This window comes from Schistocerca americana, chromosome 6 (assembly GCF_021461395.2).
Source record: "Schistocerca americana isolate TAMUIC-IGC-003095 chromosome 6, iqSchAmer2.1, whole genome shotgun sequence".
Lineage (NCBI taxonomy): Eukaryota > Metazoa > Arthropoda > Insecta > Orthoptera > Acrididae > Schistocerca > Schistocerca americana.
In genome coordinates this window covers 290959511-290974296 of record NC_060124.1, presented here as the reverse complement: position 1 = coordinate 290974296, position 14786 = coordinate 290959511, and the positions used below count along the sequence as shown (strand labels likewise).

The 14786-nt window shown below is 45.2% G+C and overlaps 1 protein-coding gene across 1 annotated transcript in view; it reads right to left on the bottom strand.

Annotated features, from left to right (window-relative positions):
* Positions 1-14786, bottom strand: part of LOC124619747 (probable ATP-dependent RNA helicase DDX27) — an 83483-nt gene that overhangs the window by 38393 nt on the left and 30304 nt on the right. Inside the window, exon 5 of the mRNA XM_047146326.1 lies at positions 11402-11623. Within this exon, the coding sequence (XP_047002282.1) occupies positions 11402-11623 (222 nt within the window). The remainder of the gene's footprint in view (positions 1-11401; positions 11624-14786) is intronic.

Sequence of the window (14786 nt, the reverse complement as noted above, 5' to 3'; positions counted from 1 at the left end):
GCAGACTCAAGGGACACAAGATTATCAGTGGCTGAGCGACCCTGGCGGAAGCCGCTCTGACGTGGAGCCAGCAAGCCACACTGCAGGACCCAACCCAACTGCCGACATACCATACATTGCAGCAGATGATTATTACTGTTTTAGGGCGCAGAACAACGAGGTTATCAGCGCCCATTCCCAAAAGAAATGTTGACGAGTGCAGCCAAGATCTGTTAAACAGGGATCAATTCAGAGCCGATCTTTGAGAGAATTGGAAATGTGCAAATTGCAAGATTGGACGCAGCACATCAAAACAGGTAGACAAAATTAAAAATGAAATATCAGTGCAAAACATGGTCGGACAGAATCCTTCACCGCTTGCAACTTCTTATCCCTCACTTCCAGCCACTGAGCCTCCCACCAACGCATGACCGTCCGAGTCACGAATGATGTTATTGCCTGCAGGGGGACGGAACAGTGAGCAGGAGGTGGGATGGAGCAAGCCTCCTTGGCAGCCGCGTCTGCAAGTTCATTTCCAGGAATCCCTATGTGCCCTGGAACCCAGCTGAAAATTACATCCTTACCCTGCTTTTGCAAGAACAGGAGTGCGTCCTGCACTTCTTGCACCATCCGATCTGCTGGGTACATCTGTTTAAGAGCGTGTAGAGCACTTTGGGAATCGGAGCAGATGATGAATTTCGTGCCATGATGTCGTCGCATATGCTCTAATGCTTGCAGAATGGCAAACAGATCTGCATAGTAAACTGAGAACCGCTCTGGGAGCCCTATCCTACGGACAGTATCGGGAAACACAGCAGAGCAGCCCATAAAATCCCCCTGTTTAGACCCATCCGTGTAAACAGTAATAAAATCTGAATGGCGGTCTAAAATCTCAGTAAATTTAATTTTAAAAAGGTGGTCCGGGTTATAATACTTCTTGTAAGCAGCCAGATCAAGAAGTAATCTTGGCCTTTGTAGTAGCCAGGGAGATCCCCTACTCCATCCCTGGTGGATGACCTTAATGCCCTCCGGGTGTACTGACTTGAGACTCTCCTTTGCACGGATGCCAAACAGCTTTGTTGCCTTCGGATGGTGGCAGAAGAGACGTTCCAGTGCCAGCTGTGAAAAGGTGTTGGATGCCAACGAAAGAGGAGTGGACTTGGCCCTGTATGCTTGCCGTACCACGAGGAGAAGACACCGAATGGACAGCGGAGGCTCTCCAGCCTCGACAAATAGACTAGTAACTGGACTCGTGCGATAAGCCCCCGTTCAAAGCCTAATACCCTCATGGTGAATCACATCCAATATTTTGAGGTATGAAGGTCTTCCAGATCCATAAGCTTGACATCCGTATTCCAGTCGAGGTCTCACAAAGGCCTTATAAAGTTGGAGCAGACGTGCCCTGTCAGCGCCCCAGCACCTATGACTGACCCATTTAAGAACGTTTAAAGCCTTGAAACAGCGGACCTTTAGATCCTTTAGGTGTGGCAACCATGTGAGCTTCTAATCAAAGATAAGCCCGAGATATTTCACTTTTTCCATAAAGGTGAGAACAGTGTCTCCTAGTTTTAAAACAGGGAGATTAAAAAGAGAATGGGAACGGTTCAAATCTACACAAACAGTCTTCTCCAAAGAGAATTTAAAGCTTGTGGTCTTAGACCATTCCTCCAATCGCAGGATCGTCAGCTGTAATTGGCGTGTAGCAGTTGTAAGGGAGGAAGACGAACAGAAAATGGAGAAATCGTCCACAAACAAGAAGCACTGTACGGGCCGTCATACCGTAGACGCAATACTATTGATTGCAATTGTGAAAGCTGTCACACTGAGGACACTTCCTTGAGGGACACCGTTCTCCTGCTTAAAACGGTCAGACAGGACATTCCCAAATACCTGTCCGACAGAAAGGATCTGATGAGTAAACGCCCACGGAAACCCCACTCATAAAGCTGCCGCAAAATATTATGCCTCCAGGGAGTATCGTACGCCTTCTCGAGGTCGAAGAAAACCCTGATAAGGTGTTGCTTACGTAAGAAAGCATCTTGTATCAGAACCCACACCAGGCGCCTATTGACCATACGCTCAAATGTCTTTCCTACGCAGCTCTTGAGACTAACGCTACGATAACTACTGGGATCGGTCCGATCCTTCCCTGGTTTTAAAAGTGGAATTAAAATCGATTCTTTCCAAAAACTGGGAAAGTCACCTGTCTTCCAAATTTCATTAAAAAGTTGAAGGAGGACTTCCTTTGACCGCAGATCCAACCGCTGCAGCATGCTATACTATATCAGGTCTGGACCAGGTACAGTATCTCGAGATACTGACAGTGCAGAGTCCAACTCCCACAAAGAGAAAGGCTGGTTGTATTCCTCAGTGTTGTTTGAATGGAAATCAAAAGCAGCCCAATCCTGTGTACCCCGATAGCGATGAAATTCTGGGTCCTGGCTAGAATCGGCCGTAATAGTTTGAAATGATTCTGCCATTGCCCGGGCGATGTCTCTTGGAGATGTTAGGAGACACCCCCGCTCACGTATAGCTGCTATTGGCGGTCGAGAGTATCGCCTTGAGATCCTCCTAATGGCTTCCCATACTTTGCTTGAAGATGTGGACCTACTGATGGAATTCAGGAACTCTCGCCAAGACCTCCGTTTACTCTCGCTAACGATTCTTCTCGCCCGCGCCCGTGCTATTCGGAAAGTTGCCAGATTCGCATCAGTAGGGCGCTGATGGAATCTTCTCAAAGCCGCCCTTCTGTCTCTGATTGCAGTACGACAATCGTCATTCCACCAAGGGACAGGCTGCCTCACAGGTGTTCCCTTTGACTTTGGTATGGATACATCAGCGGCATGGTGCATCACCGCTGTAATGTGATCCACCCAATCCTGGATGCCTTCACACTGTTCAAAAACAGCCAACTGCCTGTAGAGCGTCCAGTTTCCATTCTGGCAGCTTTGCGACATGACCCATTTCAACTGGCAGATGGAGCCAAATAGGATAATGGTCGCTGTCATGAAGGTCGTCGTCTGCGACCCACTGAGCAATGTCCGCAAGCACAGGCGAACAAATAGAGAGATCTATGGCAAAGGACGAACCTGAAGCGGTGCTAAAATGCGTGGCCTGACCTGTGTTCAGCAGTATGATGTCGGAAGTCCTGATCAACTGCTCAATCATCTGGCCTCTGGGGCAGGTGTTGTTTGAACCCCATAATGCATTATGTCCATTAAAATCGCCCAAAATGAGAAAGGGATGGGGTAGCTGATCAATGAGCTGTGCGAGGGCTTCACTGTCAATGAGCTCAGCGGGTGGTAAATACAAGGAGCACACTGTGACATTAACATGGGCCAGAATCCGAGCTGCAACCGCTTGTAGCATTGTGGTTAAGGCCACAGGTGAGGAGTGGAATGTGTCCTTAATGAACACTGCCACCCCACCCTGCGCTCTATTACCAGTCATGTCGTCTCTCCTGTACAAGTGATATCCTGTAAGTACAGGTGTGTCATTCTCTTTAAAATGTGTCTCTTGCAAAGAGATGCAAAAGAGGTTTTCCTGTACCAACAGCCGCAATTCTTCAAAGCGAGTTCTGACTCCATTCAGATTCCACTGAAGTATGGGAGCCATATCAGCGTTCCGGTTTAGATTTCCCCCTGTCTGCGCCGCGCTGGTGAGACACCTGTGGAGCGAGTGGCAGCAGAGGGGCTGCCAGGTTCTGGGGAAGAGGTATCAAACTCCATGACGATTTCCTCCTCATCAGTCAGGGATGCCATGACGACATCCAATAGTGCCTTTGGCAGGTTTGACACCAAACGTCGTGCCCCTTTCCCTGGTCCCTTTTTCTTGGTGGAAGTCCGGGATGGGTGAAGTGGAGAGGCACTCGGGTTCTGGAGGGCCTTCAAAGTCTTCGCTGTAGCTTTCTCTGCAATAGCATTTGGTTCAGTAGGAGCAGCCTGAATAGCTATATCTTTATTGGTTGTGCTCTGGCAGGTACAAACGCACGTACAGGTATTGGTGGAGAATACTGCTATGCTGGACATGGTCTGCGTTGAAGCGTCTACTTTTGACGCACTTTTTTGCACCAAGGAGGCATAGGATGTGGGAAAGACAGGGGGTTTTGTCGCCTTATACTCTTTTTTGGCTTCCGCATAAGGTATCCTCTTTGTCACCTTTATCTCCTGAATTTTTCTTTCCTCCGCAAAGATGGGGTAGTCTCTGCTCCAGACGGGATGTCTCCCAGAGCAGTTGATACACAGCGCTGGAGATGTGCACTTGGTCCCAGCTTCATGAGCTGCCTTGCCACATATACTGCAGGTCGGTTCACCCCCACAACTCATCGTTGTATGGCCAAATTGTTGACATTTGAAACATCGCATAGGGTTAGGTATATAAGGCCTAACCCTAAGTCGGAGGAAACCAGCCAGAACGTATTCAGGCAAGACAGGCGAATTGAAAGTCACAATGAAGGTGGCAGATTTCTCAACAACTCCATTATTCTTACGTGTCTGTTGTTCCACATCTACAATCCCCATTCTTGCTTCAGCTCTTCTACCTCGATATCCATTAAATCACGGCAGGTGACAACGCCTTTACTGGAGTTGAGGGAATTGTGCAACTCGACAGTAATATCATACTCGCCTAACTTGGTTGACTTTCGAAGCAGCTCCACTTGCTTTGCCCTAGTAGTCTCAAATAACAGGGTACCATTCCTCAGGCATTTGATAGATTTCAGTGTAGCTGCGAGTCCTTCTAAGCCTTTATGTATATAGAAAGGAGACACTTTTTTAAATGAGCCCTCCTTCCCCTTAATCACGATGAAAACATTGTCATTTATGACTCCATGAGCCCTGTTACTCTGTTCTATCTTCTTATCTGGAGGACTAGCCTCCCTCATGCGCTTTACTGATTGCGAAGTTGGTGAAGGGAAATACGTGGTTGCCATGTGCGTCCCACGAGCAGCTAGGGAACTAAATGTCCACCCAGATAGAGCCCCGCATGCCTGGGTAAGCCTTATACAACTGAGGTGTGGCAGGTTCCTCAGAGGTCGCCCGCTAGCGACTGTTCCACCTCAACAGCCATGCATCTTATCGGCGCGCAGCACACCTTAAGATTGAAGGTTTTTTTATAGAGGTATGTACCATCCTCGCGATCCAGGCAATCAAGCCAAGATCCCCGGTCCCTGCAAAACACAACATTCCTCCGTTGCACCACACGGTGATCGCTGAAGCATGCCCAGAGCTTACGGTGTCAGAGGATTGGCGGCGCACACCAGTCCACAGCTCGGGGACCCCAGGTTCGCCAAGCCCGTACCCAGCAAATGAATGCTGAGTCCCCTGAGGGGACATTCCAGCAGCTTACAAAGACCATTGGTGAGGCTGATGAGCTGATAGCTATCCACATCAATCAGGTTTTTACCGTGTTTGAGCACCGGAATGGTGGTGCTCTCCCGTCATTGTGATAGAAGGATGCCATCGCACCAGATCCTGTTGAAGATGAGGAGATGTCACTTGTAGTCAGATGAGAGATGTTTAATCATCTGGCTGTGGATCTGATCAGGCCCAGAAGCTGTGTCGGGCAATGTGCAAGAGCACTGAGGAGCTCCCACTCTGTAAATGGGACATTATAGGATTCACTGTGGCGTGTAGTGAATGAGAGGACATTCCCTTCCAGCCGCCGTTTGAGAGTGCGAATGTCTGGGGGATAATTTTCCGAAGCAGAGGTTTGAGCAAACTGCTCAGCTAAGTGCTCGGCAATCGCATTTGTGTCGGTAGATAACACACCATTTATGGTTAACACCGGGAACACCTGTTGGGGTCTGGTTCACGAAAAGACGTTTCATCTTTGCCCAGACTTGGGAAGGTGACATATGGCACCCAATGGTCGAGACGCATCTCGACCAACATTCCTGCTTCCGTTGTTTGATAAGTTGGTGAATGCAGGCACAGAGCCATTTAAAGGCTATGAGATGCTCCAGCGAAGGATGCCGTTTTGGAACTCACTGACACTCCTTAATCGCTTCCGGCAACCACCAAGAGACTGCCTTACACCTTGGGCACCCTAAAGAGCGAAGGATCGTGTTTTCTGCTGCAGACACAATTGTTGTAGTCACCTGCTCAACCATAACATCGATGTTACCCTGTGGGGGAGATTCAATAGTGACAGCAGAGGTGAAAGTCTCCAAGTCCACCTCGTTTAAAGCCCATCTCGGCAGACGTACGTGGACCTGACGCCGGGGCAGTGACAGGGAGATGAGGAAGTGGTCACTACCTCACAGGTCATCATGTGCTCTCCAGTGGATAGATGGGAGAAGTCCTGGGCTGCAAATTGATAAATCAATGGCCAAGTAACTACCATGAGCCACACTGGTGTGGCAGCCCCAGTAGTTAACGGGCAGAGGTCAAACTGAGACAGTAAAGTTTCGACATCTCTGCCTCGAGCAGTAAGCATGGCACCACCCCACCAGGGGTTATGGGCGTTAAAATTCCCAAAAGTAGTAAAGGTCTAGGGAGTTGATCAATCAGTGCAGCTAATACATTCAGGGGTACTGCACCATCTGGAGGAAGATATACACTGCAGACAGCTATTTCCTGTGTCGTCCTTATTATGACATCCACAGCTTAAAGAGGGGTTTGAAGGGGCACAGGTTCACTACATACTGAGTTTAGGACATAAACGCAAACTCCACCTGACACTCAATTATAGTCGCTGTAATATTCCTTATAGCTGCAGAGGGCAGGGGTTTATAGCTGCGGAGGACAGGGGTCCGCACTGACGGGAACCAAGCTTCCTGAAGCGCAATGCAGATAGCAGGTGTAAAGCTTAACAGTTGCCATAGCTCAGCCAGATGGATGGAAAAACCACAGCAATTCCACTGGAGGATGATGTCATCGTGAGACTGGGAAGGCATGGAACATTCAATAAGGCAGTTTACACCTCAGGGTCACCTGCTTCCACTGACATATTGCCTGAGCAGTCTATATTCATTGTGTCTGAGGGTCTGGCGAGATCTAGGTCCTCAGCGGACACCAGAATCTCCACCCCATCCTCAGACGCAGAGCTTGTATGTAGCATTAATGTGGGTGCCATTGCAATTTCCTTGGTCTTAGGGGTCTTCTTTTTGGACTTCTCTCGCTGGTCCTTGGATTTCACTGGTTGGGAGGACTTTGAGCATGAGCGTGAAGCCCTACGACCAGCTGCTGTTGAGCTCTTAAGCCACTGGCGGGTGTCTTCTTTCCCACCAGCAGAAATCTGGAAAAGGAGTGACCCAAGGGACCCTTCCTAGTGAGAGAAGCTGAAGAAGACTTATGCTTCTCTGGCTTAGAAATGGGGACACGCGTGGGGGGGGGGAGGGGGGGGGGGGGTTGCTCCCGAAGTAGGTGGTGCAGGAGCAACAGATAGGGAATTGCCTCCCACCATCAAGGGGGCAGGTGTAGTCTTCCGGCTCTGAGAGGTGACTAGGGTTGGTGGAGCTGATGGTGCCAGAATTGTTGTAGCGGCGGCATAAGATGATGTCATACGTACAGGATGCAGGCGTTCAAATTTCCTCTTAGCCTCAGTCTAGGTCAGTCGATCCAGAATCTTATACTCCATGATTTTCCTTTCTTTCTGGAAAATCCTGCAGTCTGGTGAGCAAGGCGAATGGTGCTCTCTGCAGTTGACACAGATGGGACGTGGGGCACATGGAGTATTGGGATGTGATGAGTGTCCACAATCTTGACATGTGACACTGGAAGTACAGCAGGAAGACATATGGTTGAACTTCCAGCACTGCATAGGGGTGGGGAACATAGGGCTTTACATCACAGTGGGAGACCATCACCTTGACACACCCTCAAATGCCAAGATGAAGGCACTGATGGCAACGAGATTATCCCTCAGACCATGGTGGACAGGCCGGATGAAATGTACACCTCGCCGCTCTAAATTGGCGCGCAGCTCATCATCAGAATGCGAAAGAAGGTCCCTGTGAAATATGATACCCTGGACCATATTTAAGCTCTTACGGGGTGTGATGGTTACAGGAACATCCCCCAGCTTGTCACAAGCGAGTAACATCCGTGACTGGGCAGAGGATGCTGTTTTGATCAAGACTGACCCAGATCTCATTTTGGACAATCCTTCCATCTCCCCAAACTTGTCCTCTAAATGTTCAACAAAAAACTGAGGCTACATCGTCATGAAAGGTTCCCCATCAGCTCTCTAACATACAAGGTACCGGGGAGAATAAGCTTCACTGCCATCCTTAGTCTGGCATTCCTCCCATGGGGTGGCCAGGGAGGGGAAGGGGGTTATTGGCACTGAAGATAGACTTTGCTCACTTAGAGACTGCTGGTGATTCACAACCAGCAAGAGATGATGGACTACGTTTCATCGCAGGTCATCTGCCCTGATACCACCCACTCCGGCGAGGGGCCCTCCCCATGGGTGCCACCCAGCTGCAGCAAATGCCACCTGGCAGGATGGCCATTGCCGGGAGACCCGATGCCCCAGAGGAATGGGCATCTACCCCTTGGCATATGTGGGGAGTTAACTGCACAGGCATCAGCAGAGTGATCCCTGTGTGGTCAGGGGGCTACAACCAACAGGGTACATGGAAGCCCCACAACAATGGACTGGCTACCATGCTGGATATCAAGAGCAAAGAAGTCCATGGTCATCATTGATGCAGATAGCGACACTGCATAGTGTATGGTGGAAAACGCACCTAGGAAGGTGTCCTGGTCCAAGACATGGAGAATGAGCAGGACTCAAATGTGATGACAAGAAAGTGGGCTAAAGATCTCAATGCACACTGGACCATGTAAGGCGCCTTTCCCCAATTGGCTTGCTCTTCAGGAAAATTTTGAAAAATGGAGGTCACACCCTACGTGGGACCATCACATAAAGGCCGAAACATGTGAGACTCCTTTTAGTTGCCTCTTACGATAGGCACGAATACCTCAGACCTATTCTGACCCCCAGACCCATAGGGGGGAATCTACCTTTTAAGGTAAGTCATATGGATCAGTTTTGTCTCACTTGTTCCTGAAATAGGAAATGAAAGCTGATCTTTTTCACTGAAAATACGAAGTGAGAGGATGATATAACGATCAAATGTGTCTACATGATATTGTGAAATAGAACTTAATATAACTTGGAGGAGGACACACACACACACACACACACACACACACACACACACACACACACACACACAGAGGATGATACAACGATCAAATGTGTCTACATGATATTGTGAAATAGAACTTAATATAACTTGGAGGAGGACACACACACACACACACACACACACACACACACACACATTCATAATGAACCACAACAAACAGGCCAATTACTTTCTGTTCAAGCTCAAAGAAAGAGATCAATCACTTTCTCTGCCAGAACATGACTATCTTTTGCCAAGAGTTAAAACGAGAAATATTCTTCACAGGATATTTTTTTCACAGTTTACTCGACAGGTACACTTCTCAAACTAGAAAGAAGGGTGGTTATGTTTAATGTCCCTCAAGGTCACTCGAGATACAACACTGGCTTGGAGTTGAAAAGATGATGGAAAAAAGTAGCTGTGCCAGTGTTGAAGTAATTCTCCAATCATATGCCTGAACTCATCTACAGACATCACAAAAAACGTCGATCAGTATGATTGGACAACGAATTTAATCTCATTCCTACTAAATTCAAGTCCATGTCATAAATGCTGTGCTATCTCATCATACTTAACAAACTGTATCACAATGTGTGGCAGTACGAACCTCTTATCAGTATTAGCTGCAGTGCTTCCCATTCTAATCATGAATGTCATTTGGAAGGAATGAATGCCTACACACATATGCACTTACCTTTATGTTTACAATTTTATCACTATGATTTCCACACAGTTTCTACAAAGAGGAGGGGATAGTTTGTTCTTACCATCTTCTATGAGGGCATGTCCCCAAAATTTTAAAAGCAACCTTTCACATCAACATGTAACACTAAACTACACATGCACCTATTGTCAACAGATACAATTAAGACCTTTTGAAGAAAAGGTGCCAGTGTGCACGAAGGAAGTAAAACCTTTCCAATTAGGGTGCTCAATCTACCACTGTGGGCCTTCCAGCCAAATATGCCGTATGAGTTTAGGTTGCATTCATTAGAATACTTTTCTTGTAAAGTCTCCTACTGGAGTTGCTGTATGTATCAGTAATACTTTCTTATGACTAAGTAAACAAGTTATCAAACACTTAGCACTTCTTAAGTTGACTTTCTTTGGTTAATCCAACCCTAACAGATAAGCAGCATTCAAATGCTGGTGGCACAAATGTCACATAAAATACTGCCTTCACATCCCTGAATTCTTCCTATGAACCACACCCTATAGTCTTTGCAACAACTACATAGCACTGTATATGTGCATGACAATCTATCAGATGTCATCTGAGTGGCCAGTGTCAAGCTGTTTCAGCAAACTAGACCACTATACTGCACAGCCTATGGTTCTGCACCGGTCCAAGAACACAGTTGCCATAATCTTGCGCTTTGACAGCGTCTGTTTGGCTTTGACCTTGATGGGTGAGGTTGTGTGTCGCCATTCCATCGATTGTCGCTTGCTTTCGGGAGTGATATGTGATACCCATGTTTCATCTCTAGTGACAATTTGACTCAACATGTCATCCCCTTCTGCCTCGTAACAAATCAAAAAGTTCAATGAAGTGGCAAATCTCTTCCCTTTGTGGTCCTCTGTGAGGAGTCTGGGTACCCACTGAGAACACAGTTTCTTAAAGTTTAGGTGTTCAGACACAATTGTGTACAAAACCGATCTTGAAACTTGTGGAAATTCCAAAGAAAGAGTAGAAATTGTGAATCTTCTGTCCTCACGAATCTTTGTTTCGACTGAAGCCACCAAATCATCAGTGATCACAGAGGGCTGGCCTGAGCGTTCTTCGTCATGGACGTTTTGACGGCCATTTTTAAACTCTCTAACCCATTGACGCACTTTACCTTCACTCATTGCATTCAAGCCATAAACTTCTGTTAACTGACGATGAATTTCTGCAGCTGATAGGCTTCTCGTGGTCAAAAAACGTATCACTGACTGTATCTCACGTGCGGCGGGCGATTCAATAATCGTAAACATTATAAAGTATCACAGCGATGCGTACACATCAGCTACAGAGCTGCAACTTGCATCAGTGTGAACGGGAAGGATGCCGGCAAGTGGCGCGGTGGCTTGTTGCGGCGTCCACGCGGACTACGGGACTATACGCGCGAACGGCCCTTACTTAAAAAACAACCCTCGTAGTATCTTTTACTTCAAGCATTTCTTCTTCAGTCCCATTCGAATTATTTTTGTTTGTAACACAACATACACTGAATTGCAAAAATAATGTTTTGTTGCACACAGAAAAACAAAAGGACAAAAATTTTGTTGTAGGCATCACAAACTTACCTGCACACCAAGTTCTCTTGTTGGTACAAGAACAAGGACTCTTGTTACTGTGGTTGCTCCTAAAGGTCTGTAAAGCAACCTCTCCAGAGTTGGCAACATATATGCAGCAGTCTTCCCTGTTCCAGTTGCTGCACAACCACATATATCACGCCCCATTAGTGCAATAGGAATGGTTGCTGCCTGTATTGGTGTTGGGTGTACAAATTTCAGTGCTGCTACTGCCTGTAAGTACACATAAATTATATTCACTGCAAAGCTATTATATGTAATTAAGAGATCAATGTGGCACTATGCCATACAATTAGTATAACAGATGTACTTAAGGTGGTGTCCTCTACTATTTAATATCATTCATGCTTATGGAGGCATTCAGAGCTCTAAGTCAGACAGCAAACTGAACACTGTTGCAAACAACAAATGTGGTTGCCATTGGAGTGGGGTGCAACAATATTTTGTTGTTTTCATTTAGAGCTTGCTTAAATGATAAGTTAAGAGACTATGATAAAAAACAAAATACATGCAGTGCAGATTATAGGAATAATGCTTGAAACCTACAACAGAATTATGTAACAGCAGCAGTAAAAGGGGGAGAGGGATGAAAAGGAAGAGGAGGGACAGAGGGATAACAAGAGATCATGGTGGAAGTGGGTTGAGAGGGAGTGATGGAGAAAGTGAGAAGAAGAAATGATGGGAGGGAAGACAAAAGGCAGACAGGGGTGAAGGAGTGCAAAGGAGGGTGAGTGAGTGAGTGAGTGAATGAAGAAAGATAGGAAAATGAATGAGGGTTGAAGGTTGGGCGAGATATGGATGGTGAATGAGCATGGGAGGGTGGGTCATGATGGGAGTGTCACTCAAATGCACACTAGCCACTTGCAATATCCATAGTTAAGGACAGGGAGTAATTACCATTTACAAGACCTAATGTTTGAAGGAAAGTAGGTGCCATTACGTAGATATGCAGAAGATAGGCAAGACAGAGTTTGCTGAAGCAGAGAATTTTGCGTAATATTCTTTTTCTCCCCAGACCCGATCATCTGCCTATTGCAATTTCCCCTGATGTTGACGAAAACTTGACAATGTTGGGCTCTATAATAGTGGCAGCTGTTCTTCACACTACAGGGCAGAATATTTTGGAGAGTGTAACTGGCTGAGGTGGGGATAGACCCAATGATTAAGAGTTTTAGTAAGTAAAATAATTGGCAATGTATTTCAGTAGTGGAGCAGTCTTGGAAAGAGGCTCACTCTCATAATGTAAGGCCAGGATGCTTAATATTAGGACAAGCACACATGGAGTCTTACTCAGAGGAAAGAGTACTTGACAAAATCAATCTCGTGAGACAACAGAGATTAAATTTCGCATGCACTATGTAAAAAGTTAATCATATTTTGAGTCATGCAGTGGGAATGAGCTGCATGTATTAGTCAGTACTGAGAAGAGAATTTTAACCTTTGTTCATAAAGAAGGGTTGTTTATAACTGCAATTTGAAACTATTTGCTAAGACTTAAAGTGGACACACAGATTATTATTTTTAAGTCAAAAAATATTGGCAATAATTAACAGTTTTAATAAAGGGGTTACAGAAATACTAATTCTATGGTCTCAACCACCAGTCGCATGTTTTTTGTGTTGTGGTGGATGCACATGTGTTTTGTTACAATGGGACTGGAGTGGGATATGTGTGAGGTTAGTAATATAAAACAGGTGTAAGGAGACAGACGATCTTGAACACTGAAAATGCTCTGTTTTGAATACATAGCTTTCTCAGGATTAGGATAAGTACATTAAGCTCCAAGATTAATATTTCATTTACCGATGTTACTAATGTGATTGTGAGATGTAGGGTATTCAGCATAAATGGAATATGCCGATCAAGACTGCTGCTGCTGCTGAATGCTGCCTTTCCTGAAGGAAAGGCTGTTTATAAGAGCCAAGGAGCAAAAGGGCTTTTGCTACTCACCTGACAGAGGCAGTGTTGAAACGGAGACAACCACATTTAAAAGAAGATTAAGCTACTGGACAACATTTTCATCAGATCTGGAAAACCACCCATACACTTACTCACAATCCCCCCCCCCCCAACACACACACACACACACACACACACACAGACACACACACACACACACACACACACATATTTATACATTCATACAATGACATCTCTCACACATATGGCCACTGTCATATCGAGTATCGAGATGCTGAATCGGGCTCCACTGCATGCAGACGACAGTGGTTTGTTTGTTCGTGTTTGTGATTTCTGTGTGTGTGTGTCTGTGTGTGTGTGTGTATGTGTGTGTGTGTGTGTATTTTTCTAGATTTGATGAAAGAATCTTGAATCATGAAAGACATTGTTTAATAGCTTAGTCTACTTTTTAATATGTCTGTCTGCTGCTCAACACCTACCTATATGGTGAGAAACAAATCTGTCCTACTTCAAATTGTTGAAATCTATAAAATTTGCTATGAGAAGCAAATTTTTTGTGGTAGGATTAATACCAGAAGATTCCAATAATGCATTGTGAAGCACATTTACTTGGGTTCGCACTTGTTACATTAGCGAATAAATCTGAGCAATCTATGCAGTTGTCTACTGTTTAGCTTATCTAACATTGTTCTCGACTGATGAATACCAATTGGTTTTGATAAATGGATGGCAATTACAATTTGAAAATTGCCAGTAAAATATTTCACCAAATTCAAAAAATTATAAAAAGAATTACAAATATCTTATGATTGCAAAGACAACTTCGAAAAATAATTTATCAAAAATACAGAACGAAACATCATCATGACCTTGTTATGCAGCCAACTCCAAATTACAGCATATTCCCAAAAATCAATAGTATTGTTCACAAGAACTATTACTGCTGCATTGTGTACCAACACTTCCCATGGATAAGTAAAATGGCAAAAATTGTCCTCATACTTATATTTATTTGTTTATTAATTTGCTGTCCCTATAACAATGAGGTATGGATTTCTTCCTTCCCGAGAACTACTGGTCAGGCTGGCAACAAATTTTTGACATTATTTTCAATAGACTAATTTACAACTATCAACCACATTTCTTAACCCCAGAAAAAATTCTCAGAACATACACTTAACATCAATTACAACTAATTTTGCCTCCTTTATGACTCATTAATATCTGCACTTCCCAAAATAGCCACTTTGATACTTAACATAAGAGCCCACTTAATGATTACTATTTTTGTCCCAACGTTTGCACCTCTCTTCATTCATATTATTTTGCATTTGAAGTCTGTGAATCTTGCAACTTATAACAACACTTTTTGTGGTGGTAAATGTCTCACAACCACGGCAATCCCGCCTATTTTATGGAGACTTGTTTTATTTGGAATTAAAGATTTTGCTGTTAC